We start from the raw sequence: 16,721 nt of genomic DNA, 5'->3' as shown, positions 1-16,721 counted from the left end.
GCTATCTTCCTCTACTGGAAATTAAACAGTCACATGTGCTCCACATGTCCATAGCCATTGAATCATTTTCTTCCTCAATCAGGAAATGCTGTGCACATAAATGAAGGGAGGGAAAAAAACAAACAAAACCACTAAGGCTAAATACATATTAGGCAAGTTGTCTGTCCTCTCTAGAAAGAGGATGACTTTTTTAGCCTAGTTGAAAGCATAAAAACACATTAATAAGCTCATTAGTTAAAATGTTTGTATTACTAAAGTATATTTGTTTTATGCTGTTAGGAAAGCAGTTGTTTTCCATTTCAAAATTCTATTCCTTCAATTTTTAGTATTTGAGTAGATTGACATATACTAAGGCTAACTTTATAGCTTATTATAGTACAAAATTTAAGACTTTTTTTTGGACTGATACATGATAAACTAATTTTGATTTTTCATCAATATCTGTGTAAAAAGCTTGGTTTTCCATAAATATTTAGTTACATATGTTGAAGGGACTTATATAAGTCAGTGATATTGAATTAATATTTAGAGATTTAGAATAGTTATGCTTTTTAAAATTACTTACAAAATTGAAAGGTTTTTCCATCATTCCTTAGATGTCCTTTATAGACCTTGTTTCTGGAAAGAATGGATCAAGAAATTTTTAAATGGATAAAGTGACAGATCACAGATATAGCAGTGTGTCAGTAGATAATGTGGGTACTGAGAGAAATGAAAATATATTATCAACTATTCATTCTGCATATGTACTTCTAAGTGAATGTATTCAGAACATTTGTTTCTAACCCTTTAGTTCTGTGATAACAGTGTATGTTACAGTTTTTAACTCTTATTTTGTATTTATGGAAAATATATTGCCTGAATTTGCCAGTATATTATATAATTAAAGAATTGTCCACCCTATGAACACTTGTTGAATTTATCCTGCTCATTGTTTGGAAGCTATGATGCTACATGAGAGGATTAACTTTGTAATTAACTCCCTGTGAACTTGACTATCAATTTCTTAAAATGACTTTTATGTATGTCACTGAAGAGCAACCAAAATTTGGTAAGTTTTATAATTTCATAATTCTTATAATAAAATTGGTAAGCTTTATAATTTCATAATTAAGGAAGAAAAGAAATATGTTACATTATCTTCATTCATCATCTTCTCTTTCCTTTACCTCATTTTTTATTGTACCTTTTGTGGAAGAATTTGATTTACATGCTGCAAATGGTATTATTCCTTGTTTACCCTTCTTTACAAGTATGAGAATAAGTATATTTTTCAAAAATTACAACTAATGTAGGATCCATCATGTAGTCTTCAGGTTTTTTTTGTTTGTTTGTTTGTTTTTTAATTTAGTACTTTGGTCACCTTATTTCAAATTGCATTTTTATACTTCCTAGACCTTTCCTTTTTTTTTTCATGTGCCTTCATCCAATACTGCATGTGTACTCCCAATTTAAAGTATTATACATGAACCAAAGGTTCATGTATAATAATTAATATATTTTATTTTATTATATATTATATAATTATTATATATATTTTATATATATATATATATATTATATTTCATATGCATACCACATATCTACTACTTGACTGTAGGAGGCAAAAATAAAAAAAGTTTTTTTGTCTCATGGAATTACTGCCTGTGAAAGTATACAACACAAAAACAGAAAAGTACCTGGTTAGGTAGGTAACACTTTCCAGGATTTGTTCCTTTGACATTGTTTTGAATGGGCTACAATTAGCTTAGTATATAAGGAATGTTATTTCTTAATCCTATTTTTAATGTTACTTTTAAATTTTTAAATGTTTTTCATAATTTAGTGTACTTTTGTCTTATTTTGTGTCTTATTTCAGGAGTTGAATCATTAGAAAATCCATGCATTAAATAATTGTGTCATATTCTGGTTTAAATGTTTATGTAGGTTTTGTTTAAACCACACATAAAATTCTTTAAAGGTTCTTTTAATCGTTTCCCCACTGAATTATTCTCCATGTTCATATTCTATCTAGCTCTCAGCTGATTTTTAAAGCGAATTTCATATTAACTATTGGAATATTATCTGTGAATCTTCGTTATATGTTTCCCTGATTTAATCAGAGTAGCTTATAGAATGACTGAAGTAATCAGAGCTCATTTATTTTATTTCCTTATTCCTTTGAGTCAGTCCTGGCCAGTGGATTCACTATTAAGATTTTATATTTTGTTCTGTGCTTTGAAATAATTAGATTGATTCTGTCTTCTTTAAAATTGATTTTGTCCTCTTTCTTCCTAAGTCATGATTTTTTTTTTTTATCTCTGAACTTATTTCAAAAAGTCCTGATTTAGAGAAATCCTCTTCTCTTGTTAATTACGCTTATATTCTTTTGTGAAAAATATCTGTTACTTTTGAAGGATGCATGTGATCTAGGATCTTCATATCACAAAAAATCCTTCAAGGATATTTGGCTTGTTATCCAAAGAAGTCTGTCTAGTCTCTAACCTTGCAGATCGACTTAAACAAAGAACATTTTGTTCCAAATGAGAAGCAAGGAGTGGTTGTTAACCCCTCAGTTCCAATTTCCAGTTGGTCATGTGGTCCTCATCCCCATGATGCTGACCACTCTCTTACCTATCTCATTGTTTTCCTCACCTCACCAACTCCCATTTATTCTTATCTTGTACTTCCCAAAATTCTGTTAAGGCAAGGAATCCCTAATTCATGTTCTTTGGTTTTTGAGAACGTCCCTTGACAATTTGTTAGTTACTGCTAGCCTAACTAATAAATTGGTCATGCAAAGATATGTTTCTACCATTTTATATTTAATTTTCATTGGTAATATTCTAAGCCAGATTAAATATATAAATCAAACTTTACAGCTTTCTGTACTTTGTTTCTGGGAAATGAGCATCTCACAAGAAACTTAAAATCTAACAGCAGATTGAAATTGCAAAATAATCAGATAAATGCAAAAGAAAGAAGTTTTTTACATTTTATGTCTTATCTCAAGATAGATTACACTAGCTAAAATTATATCTGTCATAACTGCTATTACTGTTAATGGGAAGAGGAGGGGATGATTTCATTCATAGAAGAAAAGCAATTCTAAATAAAATAATTTTCATTTAAATATTACTTTAGACTTGAAAAAAGAATTGAAACTTAAAGGAACATCAGATAGAAGTCAAGAAATTTTAAATAAAAGTGACCACAAACAGGTATGGAAAAGTGATACTGAAATTTTTGATATTTTATCATGCTAATTTTACTAGAAGTGTTTTTCAGAATTTAGTATACTTTTATATTTTTGTCTTATTTAAGAAGCTGAAATTTTCTTTGGAGTTATAGGGACCAACAGCAAAAGCCTAGCTATGTAATAACAGAGTAAAGTAGCAGTCCCAGGATAGTGTATTTTTGTACCTTTCTTAAGTGATAAAAGAAGTTAATTTAAACTATTTGATTATTTCATTGTTTTGCCCTAATTTGGCAAAATAATTGTGATAACAGAATTATCATAGATCTAGATGCATGTGAAAGAGCATCTTAGTCCTGATTTTTTTCTGATAGACAAGCTAAAATTTATTGTCACTGATGGCAAAAAAATAACCCGGAATGTCAATATCTAGAAATGTATGTCCTTTAGACAAATATACTAAATTCTATCAATGTATAAAAATATGTTAGTTATCTCATTAAAATGCCATAATAATAATATCTTAGATTGATGATCAAAATTAATGTAGTTTATCTTAGTCCCAAATAATCCTGTCTGCAGTATCCCTCAAAAGTAGTTGAAAATTTTCTGTCATTGAAAAATTACAACCCAAGTAAAGCAGCCCCCTGTATATTTGAACAACTCTAATAGTTGGGGGTGTTTTCTTATGATGAGGTTTCTATATTGTACAGCAAGGCTAATGATTCTGACTTGAAGAGTCAAGTTGAAGAAATCAAGACCTTCTGCATCCTAATCCCCTAAGTTTTTGATGACTATTATCCTAGCATCCTCTAAATTACCTTTTCTATAAACTAGACACTCCCACTTTCTTCCTGTGATATAAATCATGGCTCCCTTCCAAAATCTCTTTTAGTTCCTCTGGCCTGCACTTTTCCATTGAATAAGCATCATAATGTGGAATTATGAAGACAAAATAAAGGCCTGGCAAGTCTCACTAAGAATCCTCTTTTATTTTTGCTACAAAGATCACATTATCTCTTTTGATAGCCTCACCATATTAAACTTATGGCCCATTAGCAAATATTTCTACATCTTTCTATGAGAATTTCTATGAAAAATTGTTTTGTCCCCATTGTATAACATATGCAGCTTATTTTTAAAAATCCAATTCCAGTATTTTAAATTTGTCCCTTTTGAAATGTTCCTTGTTAGCACTATCTCATTGTTCTAATCTATAAAGATGCATTGGTATCTCAGTTCTGTAATTTATTTTATCTGTAGCCTTTACTAATCCCATGCCATTTACAAATCTAATAAGTATTCAATTTATCACATCATCAGTGTAAAATGTTAAATAGAATAAGTACCTATTGCCCTCCAGGAGGAATTAAGTGTTCTTTAGATCTGCCCAGGAAAAAAAGTCCAAATGTTTCTTTAATATAATTAACATTTTTGTCTTAATCCTCAAAGACCTTGTGAGAAACTTGTTGAAATCCAGACACACTGGGTTTTTGCCATTTTTTGAAGCTAGTGTTCTATTCTCTACTGATTAAAAAAAAACATTTTTTTTTGATAAAGGAAATGTGATGTATCTAGTATAATTTGTCATAATGAACACATCAATTTTTAATTACCCTCCTTAGAACCTTTTATGGGAAATATGCAGGAACATATAACTCAGGTTAGAATTTCTCAGGAATCAATAATATTCACCTTTTCTTATCCCATGGCAACTCCCTGGTAAAGTGTAATTACTCAAAGATTCTTCAGTTCAATGTGTAAATTTGCTGCAAGGTCTTGTGATGCTAGCCTGACCTCAGTGGGGATCATCTCAGGATGCTTCATGCATCTCCCATTAATGTCTTCCTTAACAGAAGAGTCCTAAAGCCCATATTTCAGATGCTTTCTGTAAAATAGAATCTGATCTCGAGTCTTTATCACGTTCACTTAGTTGGCACAACCTGCACAATCAAGGGACAAGAGAGGTTTGAAAAATGAATCAGGTCACACAGCCTTACCTTCCCACAGCATCTTTCTACAACTAGATTCCAATTCACAACCAGGGCATTCAATTCTATATCTTTCTGCCTGACACAGTTTAATCATTTATTTGAACTGTCATATCTCTGACCTAGAAACAAGAATTGAAATGACCATTCCAATGTGATTTCTTAAAAATTATGTACCACATAACTTGTTAATTGATCATAAAACTTTAATCTGAGTATTGCCCACATTGTACCACAATCATCGAGTCAGCAAATTGAATTGAGCCCTTTTGCATGAAAAGATTCTTTTACTTCCTCTGTGTTTATTGAAGAAAATAAGACTTTATCATGGCATAGGACATAAAGAACAATAAAGAATATGACTGCTTTAAAAGGCAATACAGACCCTAACAATGAATGTCTGTAGCTGAAACTCACTGTCAACTAGTTTTGGTTATTTGGATGAGATTCCTGTCCACTTGTAATGCATTCATTTTCTTGATAGATCTGTATATTTAGAATATAGTGAAAATCAGACAAAGTGTTGCCATCTTATTTAAATTGTGACTTTTAAAATGTTCAGTTTTGGGGAAATGATATTCAAGGTAATTTAAAGTAGTTTACTTTGGTATAAACAACTAAGTGTTATAGTGGATAGAGTTTCAGTCCTGGAGTCATGAAGATTCATCTTCATGAGTTCAAATATAGTTTCAAATAATTATTAATTATATAACCCCATTCAAATTATTTAAACCTTTTTGCCTCAGTTTCCTGATGAGTAATGTGAGCTAGAGGAGGAAATGGAAAATCATTTCAATATCTTTGCCAACAAAATCTCAAATAGGCTTATGAAAAATCAGACATGACTGAACAAGAGAAAAAAAAAAGTTCATTGTGGTCATTTGCAAATGATAAAATGTGATTCTGTCATGTAAACATTTTTAAAAATACAATTTATTCCCAAATACCATAGATAGGCATCATTACTGTGGTTTGTCCCATGTAATTATGGAAATATAATTCCAAATCATCTTAACATTTGAAGGAGTGTACTGGGTCAGAGAATAGTCTTACTATTTTGAAAGGGCAATTGCTAAATTCCTATTCCTATTCCACGATACCCAAGTGCTTAAGTTATATATTGTAATCATTTCTTATTTCTTGTTCTGAATTATATTCAAAAACTATTTGCCTTCTCTTGCCCATTCCTAGCCTCTAATTTGTAAAACAGAGAGAGATTATTTGCACTGGAACCAATTTCATAAGGGGACAATCTATACAAGTCTATGTTTTGAAAATTTAGTTGTTTTAAATCATATTCTAATTAAGTAATAACTTAGAGTTGCTGTTTTTACACTTATTTTGACCTTTAATTTAAAGAAATTTAAAAGTGAGGAATAGGAAAAATATATAAATGTAGTAAAGGATTTTACTAGTTAAAAAGAGTAGTGAATTTAATTTTTTTTGTGCCATCCCAATGTTATATTTTACTTGTTTTATAGCCTAAGAATGATAAGCCAGAAGTTGAATGTACTTGCAATATAAATGAAGAGGATATTGCTTATGATGCAAAAAATATACAAAGAGCTGACTCAAAAATTGCTATAAATGAAATGAAGGAAGATGAAATCATCCAAGAAAAAAAGCCTGAACTTTATGCTGCAAGAAAATGTAAGGAGAAAACAAAACATAAAGAACCCTTATTTGAGAATAATCATCACAGTGCTAGTAATTCTACAAATGAGTCAAGACATCAGAGATACTCCCTTCCACATAGGATCAAAATCTCAAAAATGCACCTGGACAAAGAATTAAAGCAAGATACACAAAGATTGAAATATGAGTTTGGAATATTGCAAGCAGAGTCCCTGACTTTTGAGAGAGAAAAAATACCACCACAAAAAAAGGTAGCTTTCACCTCCTGGCACTCTATATTCTATTTAATTTTTCTTCTTCATCAATCATCCTGTGGAATTGGTTTTTCATATGATGAAAATGCTATGTTGAAGTGCTTACTATTTGTATAATGCATATTGAAAGTTGTGTTAAAAAAATATCCTGAAAGTTTTTTTTTTTTTTATTTTATATAGATATCTTTATATCTAAATTATTCCATCAATTTCAAAGTATTTTGCATGTAAACAAGAAACTTTCTAAATCAGATATAGAAATTGGAATATTAGACTAGGTAGCCAAAAAACAAGGATAACCCTAAAGAAAATTAGGACATAGACCTAAAAGAAATGTAATGAACTCAGATTCTCTTTTATGAAAATCCTTGTAATTGACATCGGAAAGAATTTTGCTTTCTATGGACATTTTTATTTTCTTAGTCAAATGTTGTATTGTGTATTGTGTTGTGACTTAAAATACTAAAAAAATATTGAAAACATAAGCTAATTTTGGAAAATTTGTCACAAATGCATCTGATTGAAGTAATACTTGTTTCTAAGATGGTGATCTGATAAGTCATCTTTACTGATTTTACTATAATCATTATTTTTTTTTTTGCTTTTCAAATCAAAATTAAACACAATTTTTCTAATTAATCACTTAATATCACATTTCCAAAGGGCATTAATATGCTATCTCTCTATTTATCCCACAACTAATAAATTGTAGAATTGGGACTTAGATCTTGATCTTCTGACTTCAAGTTCAGTTATCCTTTTCTTGCATTTAATTATTTTTCAATATATTTTTTCATTTGCTGTAGATGTTTGTTAAATTAACTGGCTTAAGATACTATGAAACTAGCACAGTTCATTTATTGAATTTTATGTTTTGGGGAAGGAATATTGACAATCATTGAATCAAGACCCATTATGCTATGAATGAGAAATTTTAGGTTCAGGAAAGTTAGATTGCATGGCTAGGGTCTTTTGGCTCATCTATACCTTAATGTGTCTATCTTATAATTATCTCTTCACAGTAATAACTGAAGATATAATACAGGATAGTGGATAGATATTCAAACTCATTCAGTTAAATTTAAATTTAAGTGCTGCTTTTAACATGTACTGGCTATGTTACCCTGGGGCAAGTCCCATTGATCTTACCAGCCAATTGATACTAGGAGCAGAGGTTGATCTAACTTTGTGGAGGGAGTTTCCTCATTTGACATTATTCACACTGATTAACTCACAGATCCTGTCCAAAAATAATGAGAGTAATATTTGTATAACTCTCAAATTACAAAGTCATCTCATTTGATCTTTATTACTATTCCTATGAAGGGGTGTGACCCATATTCATGGACAAATCAATAGAAGTGCAGAAAATATAAGTGACTTTCCAAAATGGTCAATTTGATATTTAAGCTTAAAGCTTCCAATGATAAACTCAATGTTAACTCTAAAATATATATAAACTACTAAATAATGCCATGTTAGAATATAGGGGAGCTGTTGGAATACAGGGAGTCACCTGACAATGGCTGCTTAAGATCCAACCCAGACCAGCAGAATGGATCTCCTCTTGTGAGAGGATGATACAAGGAGGCTGAGACTTAGTTGCTATTCTCTGACCTCTCTGAGAGGCCGTTGTGTTGTCTGACCTCTCTCTTCTTCCCTCTGCCTCCAATTTATCTCATTCCCAGTCTAAAACACCTATATCAGCAAAGGATGCCTTGAAACTCCTTCAGTTGTTATGATCCACAGCTGTGGAGGCTCTCAGAGAATTGACCTGTCCCATAACAATGCCACTTGATTCTGAATCAGATGTGGGGACCTCCATCCAATGAGCTGGCTTCTGCTACTAGGTTATGATTTTGTCCAAGTTACTTAATGCATCTGTGCTTCAGGTTCCTCATCTACAAAATGATAGCATTAGATTAAGATATTTTTTCCTAATATTTTTTCTATCCTAAAAAGATTATGCTTCTGTGAATTTGCACAGAGAATAGCATTGGTTTTCCATAAGGTAGCAGTCACAGTGCCTAAATCTCATTCTACTCAATTTCCTGTGTTATTAAGCCAATATTTCAGGGATGACCTTCAATTTTTGGGGGGGGCTTTTATTTATTATTTTACTTTTTAAACTTGACAGTAAGGAATAAGAAATGAGAAATGGAATGGGAAACAACCCTCACATGGTGGGAAATAAACTTGATCTATTGGTTCATTGTGGGGACATGGTGGAAAAGGCCAAAAATAAATAATATATTATGTCTCTTTGTTCCTGTTTGCTTGTTAAAGGAGAGAAATGAGAGAATATGAAAAAAGGATGAGGAAACAAAATGAGATAGTTATCATTTTGAAATTTCAGTCAATTTTTCTGCTTTCAAACAAAATGCATAAAATTATGACCATTTTTATATCCAAAATAAAAAATGGAAATAATATATATTGAGGATAATGTGTATTTAAAAATAAAAGTAGAAAAATTAAAGACAGCAATATATGCCAATATCTGATAGTAAGCCAAGAAGATCTAGTTCAAGTCCAACCTCTGCAAGTAATTTAATTTCTGTGTTCTAGACATTGGCAGCATTGGTAGGGAATTTTCTTTTCAGGTTACTCCTTGCACTAGTTAAATCACTTGTACCAAGTAAGCATATAAATGTGTATGTATAAAACTGTGTGTATATGTTTACATACACAGAGATACACATCAATAAAGTGACAATAATACTAAGTTTTATTTTTAGGTCGAAGAGGAAAAACAAAAGCATCTACACAATGAAATAGAAACACTGGAGAGAAAACATGGTGATAAATCAACTGAAAACAAAGTTAATGGTATGGAGATCCATCAGCATGGTAAAGATGAGGAAAATAAAATTCCTGAGGAAGAAATTCCAATAACATGCATTTCTTCCAAGGAAAATTTAGCACCTGTACACCATGTTTTAAAGGGGTAAGTTTGTCAAAATATTTAACTGTAGTATTATTATCAAATATTAACATTCATGGTATGTTCAGTTTGCTCTAAAAATCTAGATTCAGATTCACTGTGCATCCACTTGTTTTTTGTCGGGAAAGAAATCAAGGTCTCATGAATGGATATTGTTCTATTGATATAAGTATGTTCTCTTATTTTGGAATTGTTACATCAGTTTCTATTGAAAGAAGGTAAGTGGCCTTTGATGACATCCAAAAGAATAGCATATAAGATAAGATATAGGTGGCCCTTGCCAGAAAAAAAAAAAGAAAAAAAAAATATATATATATATATACACACATATATATAAAAAGTGCTAATGAGATATAAAAATAGGCCTACAACTACTCCAAAAATAAGATGGGTTCCCTTAGTCATTAAAAAAGTTCCCCATCTGTAGAAATGTTAAAGAATGAAATCAATTTAAGTGCTTTTCATGGGCTAAACATTGGTGATACCTTCCCCCAAAGTCAGACAATCTAGATGATCATGAAAAAGCTCATACTTTTAATTGCAGACATTCAAATCATTAAAAAGTGATCAACACTCCACCATGTAAGATGGGTCTGAGGGGAGATAGGTTACTGTCATTTCAGGATGGCACAATAAAAAAGGGGAATTGACAGAAAGGTAGAGAGAAGTGCTCACATAGTCATTGTTTTATAAGGCCTTCTAGTGCTCATATGGCTTCTGGACAGACTGAGGAAGAGCAAAAAGGCAGGCGACTGTTAACTGCTGCCCCATCTAAAAAAGTCTTAGGACCATTAGGTGATAGATGAGACGCAGGAATATGGTAAAGAGGGTTCACAATTCATGTTGGGACTGTACTTACTAGAAGACCTCTAAAATTCCAACTTATGAAAGTTGAATGGGAAGTGTTCTGGATTAACATTTAAAAAGTAGAGAATGCTTAAAAAACATGCCAGTATTTATTTAATTGACTTGAAAACTAATTAACTAATTTAGATGCTTTTTAGTAGAATCTCTAAGTATTACCATCATGCCATCTGCAAAGAGTGATAATTTGGTTTCCTCATTACTTACTCTAATTTATTTGATCTCTTTCTCAACTCTCATTTCCGAGGCTAGAATTTCTAATACAATATTGAATAGTAATGGTGATAGTGGGCAATCTTGTTTTACTCCTGATCTTACTGGGAATGGTTCCAGTTTATCCCCATTACATATAATGCTTACTGACAGTTTTAAATATATGCTCCTGATTATTCTAAGGAATAATCCATTTATTCCTATACTCTCAAGTGTTTTTAGTAGGAATGGATGTTGTATATTATCAAATGCTTTTTCTGCTTCTATTGAAATGATCATATGATTTTTGTTAATTTGGTTAGTGATATGGTCAGTTATACTAGTAGTTTTCCGAATATTGTACCAGCCCTACATTCCTATTTGGTCATGGTGTATTATCCTGGGGATGATTTTATGTAGTGTTTTTGCTAATATCTTATTTAAGATTTTAGCATCAATATTCATTAGGGAGATTGGTCTACAGTTTTCTTTCTCAGTTTTCAATCTACCTGGTTTAGGTATAAAAGCAATTTTGTAGGACTCCTTCAATCCCTATTTTTTCAAATAGTTTATATAGTATTGGAATTAATTGTTCTTTAAATATTTGGTAAAATTTACATGTAAATCCATCTGGTCCTGGGAATTTTTTTCTTAGGGAGTTGATTAATAGCTTCTTTTATTTCTTTTTCTAAGATGGGACTGTTGAACCAATTTACTTCTTCCTCTGTTAATCTGGGCAAGGTATATTTTTAAAGGTGTTCTTCCAAATAATTTAAGTTAGTATTGGCATAAAGTGAGGCAAAGTAACTCCTAATTATTGCTCTAATTTCCTTTTCATTAGTGGCAAGTTCTCCCTTTTCATTTTTAAGACTAACAATTTGATTTTGTTCTTTACTTTTTTAAAATCAAATTTACTAAGGGTTTGTCTATTTTGTTTTTTTATAGAACCAACTCTGTTTTATTAATTAATTCATGTTTTTTTTTTTACTTTCAATTTTATTAATCATTTTATTTTTAGAATTTCAAGTATAATGTTTGTCTTGGGTTTTTAATTTGTTCCTTTTTAGCATTTTTAGTTGCAAGCCCAATTCATTGACCTTCTCTTTCTCTATTTTATGCAAGTAGGCCTCTAGAGATATAAAATTTCCCTTCATTCCTGCTTTGGCTGCATCCCACACATTTTGGTATGATGTATCATTATTGTCATTTTCTTGGGTGAAGTTATTATATCTATGATTTGCTGTTTCACTTAATAATTCTTTAGTATGAGATTAATTAGTTTCCAATTATTTTTGGTTTATTTTCCCCAGGTTTTTTTTTTTTTTTTTTTTTTTTTTTTTTTTTTTTTGTAATGTAATTTTCATTGCATTGTGGTCTGAAAAGGATGCCTTTGCTATTTCTACCTTACTGCATTTGAGTTTGAGGTTTTTATGTCGTGGTATGTGGTCAATTTTTGTATAGATTCCATAAACTGCTGGGAAGAAAGTGTACTCCTTTCTGTCTCCATTTATTTTTCTCCAAAATCTATCATATCTAACTTTTCTAGTATTCTATTTACCTCTTTGACTTCTTTCCTATTTATTTTGTGGTTTGATTTATCTAAATTTTCTTCTAACTCTCTTGTGAGAGCCTTTTGAATTTTTTCTATGAGAGTTTTGTGTGTTGAGGACCAGATCATATCCCCTTTTAGGGATTCATCTGGAGACAGTCTGTTTTTAGTCTCCTCAGAGTTTAAAGTCTGTTCTCTATCCATATAGAAGCTATCAATAGTTAGAGTCCATTATAATTTTTTGCTCATTGTGTCAAAGAAGAATCAAAACAAATAAGAAAAAAAGTGCAGTCTGTTTTTGTTTTTTTTTTGAGGGGGGCGTCGATGGTATTATAGAGCTTCCTCTATTGACTGCAGGGGGCACCAGTGAAGCACAAGCAGTACAGCAGTGGCTGCACTATGTCTGTGCTCTGAGACTCTGAGACTCTGAGAGCCTTCTGAGAAACTCCAGGTGGGTGTGGCCAGGTCCTGAGAGACCCTAGCTTTTGGGGGTTATATTCTTTACCCACTGTGTTTTTAGTTTGTCTCCTTGTCTACTGGCTTGCTGCCAGGGCAAAATAGCCAACACTGTAATAAAGCTCTCCCCACAGAATTGACTGAGATAATACCCCAGCCCCCTCCTATCTGCTTATCTGTGAGATGCCTGATTTAGTCTGTTTGCTGTGCTGCTGCAGCTTGCCTTCAGTTTCTGGCCAATCTAGCAGTCCCTACTCTTGAGCAAAAACAGATCTTTTTCTGGTGAATTTTAAGGATATCTTCTCTTGGTAATTATTTGTGTTTTGTTTTGTTTTGTTTTGTGTCAAGCACTAATAACGAGGATTGTCATGAAATAAATTCTAGAGAAAAGACAGAGCTTAAGTAGATGTGTGTGTCCTCTCTGCCATTTGGGCCGGAAGTCGCCCCATACATCTTTGAAATTCAGAGAATTATCTTTTCTTCCTAAGCCCTCCCCTCTTGTGAATATCCCTTTTATCAATGACAGCACCTTCTTCCAATTCACTCAGGACTGCAAGCTTAATAACATCCTTAACTCCTCCTTTTGATAATGACAAATTTTCTGCCTTTCTAGCATCCCTTATAACAGTCCATTTCTGTCTAATAACAATCATCAGTATAATGCAAGCATTCTTTCCCTCTTGTATTATTGCACTTGCCTTTCTCTTTCTTTTTCTGAATGAAAATCTTCCACACACTAATCCATTCTTCAAAGCTGCCAAAATGATTTTCTTCAAGCATAAAACTTGTCATGTTATTTTGCCTTCTCCTTTAATAGTATTGGCTCCCTATCACCTTCAAGATCAAATATAAACTCCTTTTCTTCCCTCTTAAAAGCCATTACAACCTGTCCCTTTCCTGCTTTTCCAGTTTTCTCACACTTATCACTCCCTAACTCTGAGATCCAGCTATACTGGCCTACCTGCTATTCTTTTTATTTGTTTTAAGAGTATTTTCCCCTGTGGTTAAAAAAAAAATAAAAAAAAAAATAAAAGACTTGTTTGAGCATTCATTTTTTAAACATTTTGAGTTCTAAAATTTCTCTCTTCCTTTTTTATTCCCTTCCTCCCTAAAGGAGTAAGAAATTTGATATTGATTATGTAGGTAATATCATGTAAAGTATATTTCCATATTAGTTATGGTGTGAGAGAAGAAAAAACCTAAGCAAACAAACAAAAACATGAAAAATCTAAGGCTCCATCAGTTTTTTCTCTGGATATGAATAGCATTTTTCAGTCTTTTGAGATTACCTTAGATCATTGTATTGCTAAAATGAGCTACGTTATTGATAGATGATTATCACCCCATATTGATATACAGTGTGCTAATTCTGCTCACTTAATTTTTTTATCATTTCATGTAAGTCTTTCCAGGTTTTTCTGAAATTTGACTTCTTGTCAATTTTCAGTCCCTTTAGTAACTAAATGACTGCTTTTCTTTTTCTGATTCCCAGATATTTGATATGTAGCTTGCTTTCATGAATTTTTACCCATTTAGAACGTAAGGACCTTGAAGGCAGGGATTAGTGTTTTTAACTTTGTTTATATCCCCATGCTTAGCACAGTACTTATTGCATAGGAAATACTATATACTAATTTACTAATAATAGCTTACTTATTGGGTGTTCTAAAGTATACAATAATAGCTTATAAACAACATGCATAATCTCCCTTGATTTTCCTATAGAAATACATTTTTTTATTTTTTTAAATTAATTTTATAATTATAAAATTATTTTTGACAGTACATTATCCCTTGTATAAATTTTTCCAAATTTTCCTTTCCCTACCTCTACTCCCTCCCGTATGTGACAGGCAATCCCATACATCTTAAATGTGTTATAGTATAACCTAGGTACAATATATGTGTGTAAATCCAATTTTCTTGTTGCACATTAGAATTGGATTCCGAAGGTATAAGTTACCGGGGTAGAAAGACAGTAGTGCTAATAGTTTACATTCAATTCCCAGTGTTCCTTCTCTGGGTATAGCTGTTTCTGTCCATCATTGATCAACAGGAAGTGATTTGGATCTTCTTTATGTTGAAGATATCCACTGCCATCATAATATATCTTCATATAATATTGTTGTTGAAGTATATAGTGATCTTCTGGTTCTACTCATTTCACTCAGCATCAGTCTCTCCAAACCTCTCTCTATTCATCCTGCTGGTCATTTCTTATAGAGCAATAATATTCCATAACATTCATATACCATAATTTACCCAACCATTCTCTAATTGATGGACATCCATTCATGTTCCAGTTTCTATCCACTACAAAAAAAGCTGCCACAAACAAACATTTTGGCACATACAGGTCCTTTTCTCATCTTTAGTATTTCTTTGGGATATAAGCACTGCTAGATCAATGGGTATGCAATTTGACAACTTTTGGGGCATAGTTCCAAATTGCTCTCCAGAACGGCTGGATTCTTTCACAACTCAACCAACAATGTGTCCCAGTTTTCCAACATCCCCTCCAACAATCATCATTATTTGTTCTTGTCATCTTAGCCAATCTGACAGGGGTGTAGTGGTATCTCAGAGTTGTCTAAATTTGCATTTCTCTGATCAGTAGTGATTTGGAACTCTCTTTCATATGAGTGGATATAGTTTCAATTTCATCATCTGAAAATGGTCTGTTCATATCCTTTGACCTTTTATCAATTGGAGAATGGTTCGGTTTCTTATAAATTAGGGTCAGTTCTCTATATATTTTCAAGGTGAGGCCTTTATCAGAAGCTTTAACTGTAAAAATGTTTTCCCAATTTGCTACTTCCCTTCCAATCTTGTTTGCATTAGTTTTGTTTGTACAAAAGCTTTTTAATTTGATGTAATAAAATTTTTCTATTTTGTGATCAATAATGATCTCTAGTTCTCTGGTCATAAATTCCTTCCTCCTCCACAGGTCTGAAAGGTAGTCATGAATTCCTTCCTCCTCCACAAGTCTGAGAGGTAGACTATCCTCTGTTTTTCTAATATATTTATGATCTCATTCTTTATGCCTAAATTATGGACCCATTTTGATCTTATCTTGGTATATGGTGTTAAGTGTGGGTCCATATATAATTTCCATACTAATTTCCAGTTTTCCCAACAGTTTTCTTTAAATAATGAATTCTTATCGCAAATGTTTGTATCTTTGGGTTTGTCAAACAATAGATTGCTATAGTTGTACCCTATTTTGTCCTGTATACCTAATCTGTTCCCCTGATCGACTAGTGTATTTCTTAGCCAATACCAATGGTGACTGCTTCTTTATAATATAACTTTAGATCAGATTCAGCTAGACTACCTTCATGTGACTTTTTTTTTCTTTAATTCCTTTGAAATTCTTGACCTTTTAATCTTCCATATAAATTTTGTTGTTATTTTTTCTAGGCCACTAAAATAGTTTCCTTGGAGTCTGATTGGTATAGCACTAAATAAATAGATTAGTTTGGGGAGTATTGTCATCATTATATTCGCTTGACCTATCCACAAACACTGAATATGTTTCCAATTATTTAAATCTGACTTTATTTTTGTGGCAAGTGTAATTTTGCTCATATAATTCCTGACTTTTCTTTGGTAGATGGATTCCCAAATATTTTATACACTTGACATTTGTTTTGAATGGAAT

General features: G+C 31.8%; 1 protein-coding gene across 1 annotated transcript in view; it reads left to right on the top strand.

The window, feature by feature from the left end:
- The window catches only part of LOC141544634 (uncharacterized), a 117,723-nt gene that overhangs the window by 46,763 nt on the left and 54,239 nt on the right, over positions 1-16,721 (top strand). Inside the window, exons 16-18 of the mRNA XM_074271029.1 lie at positions 3,124-3,200; positions 6,648-7,052; positions 9,794-10,002. Coding sequence (XP_074127130.1) covers positions 3,124-3,200; positions 6,648-7,052; positions 9,794-10,002 — 691 coding nt within the window. The remainder of the gene's footprint in view (positions 1-3,123; positions 3,201-6,647; positions 7,053-9,793; positions 10,003-16,721) is intronic.

The sequence above is a fragment of the Sminthopsis crassicaudata genome, chromosome 5, assembly GCF_048593235.1.
Source record: "Sminthopsis crassicaudata isolate SCR6 chromosome 5, ASM4859323v1, whole genome shotgun sequence".
Taxonomy (NCBI): domain Eukaryota; kingdom Metazoa; phylum Chordata; class Mammalia; order Dasyuromorphia; family Dasyuridae; genus Sminthopsis; species Sminthopsis crassicaudata.
Note: the sequence above shows the minus strand (reverse complement) of the source record. Positions and strands in the feature narration are given on the sequence as shown.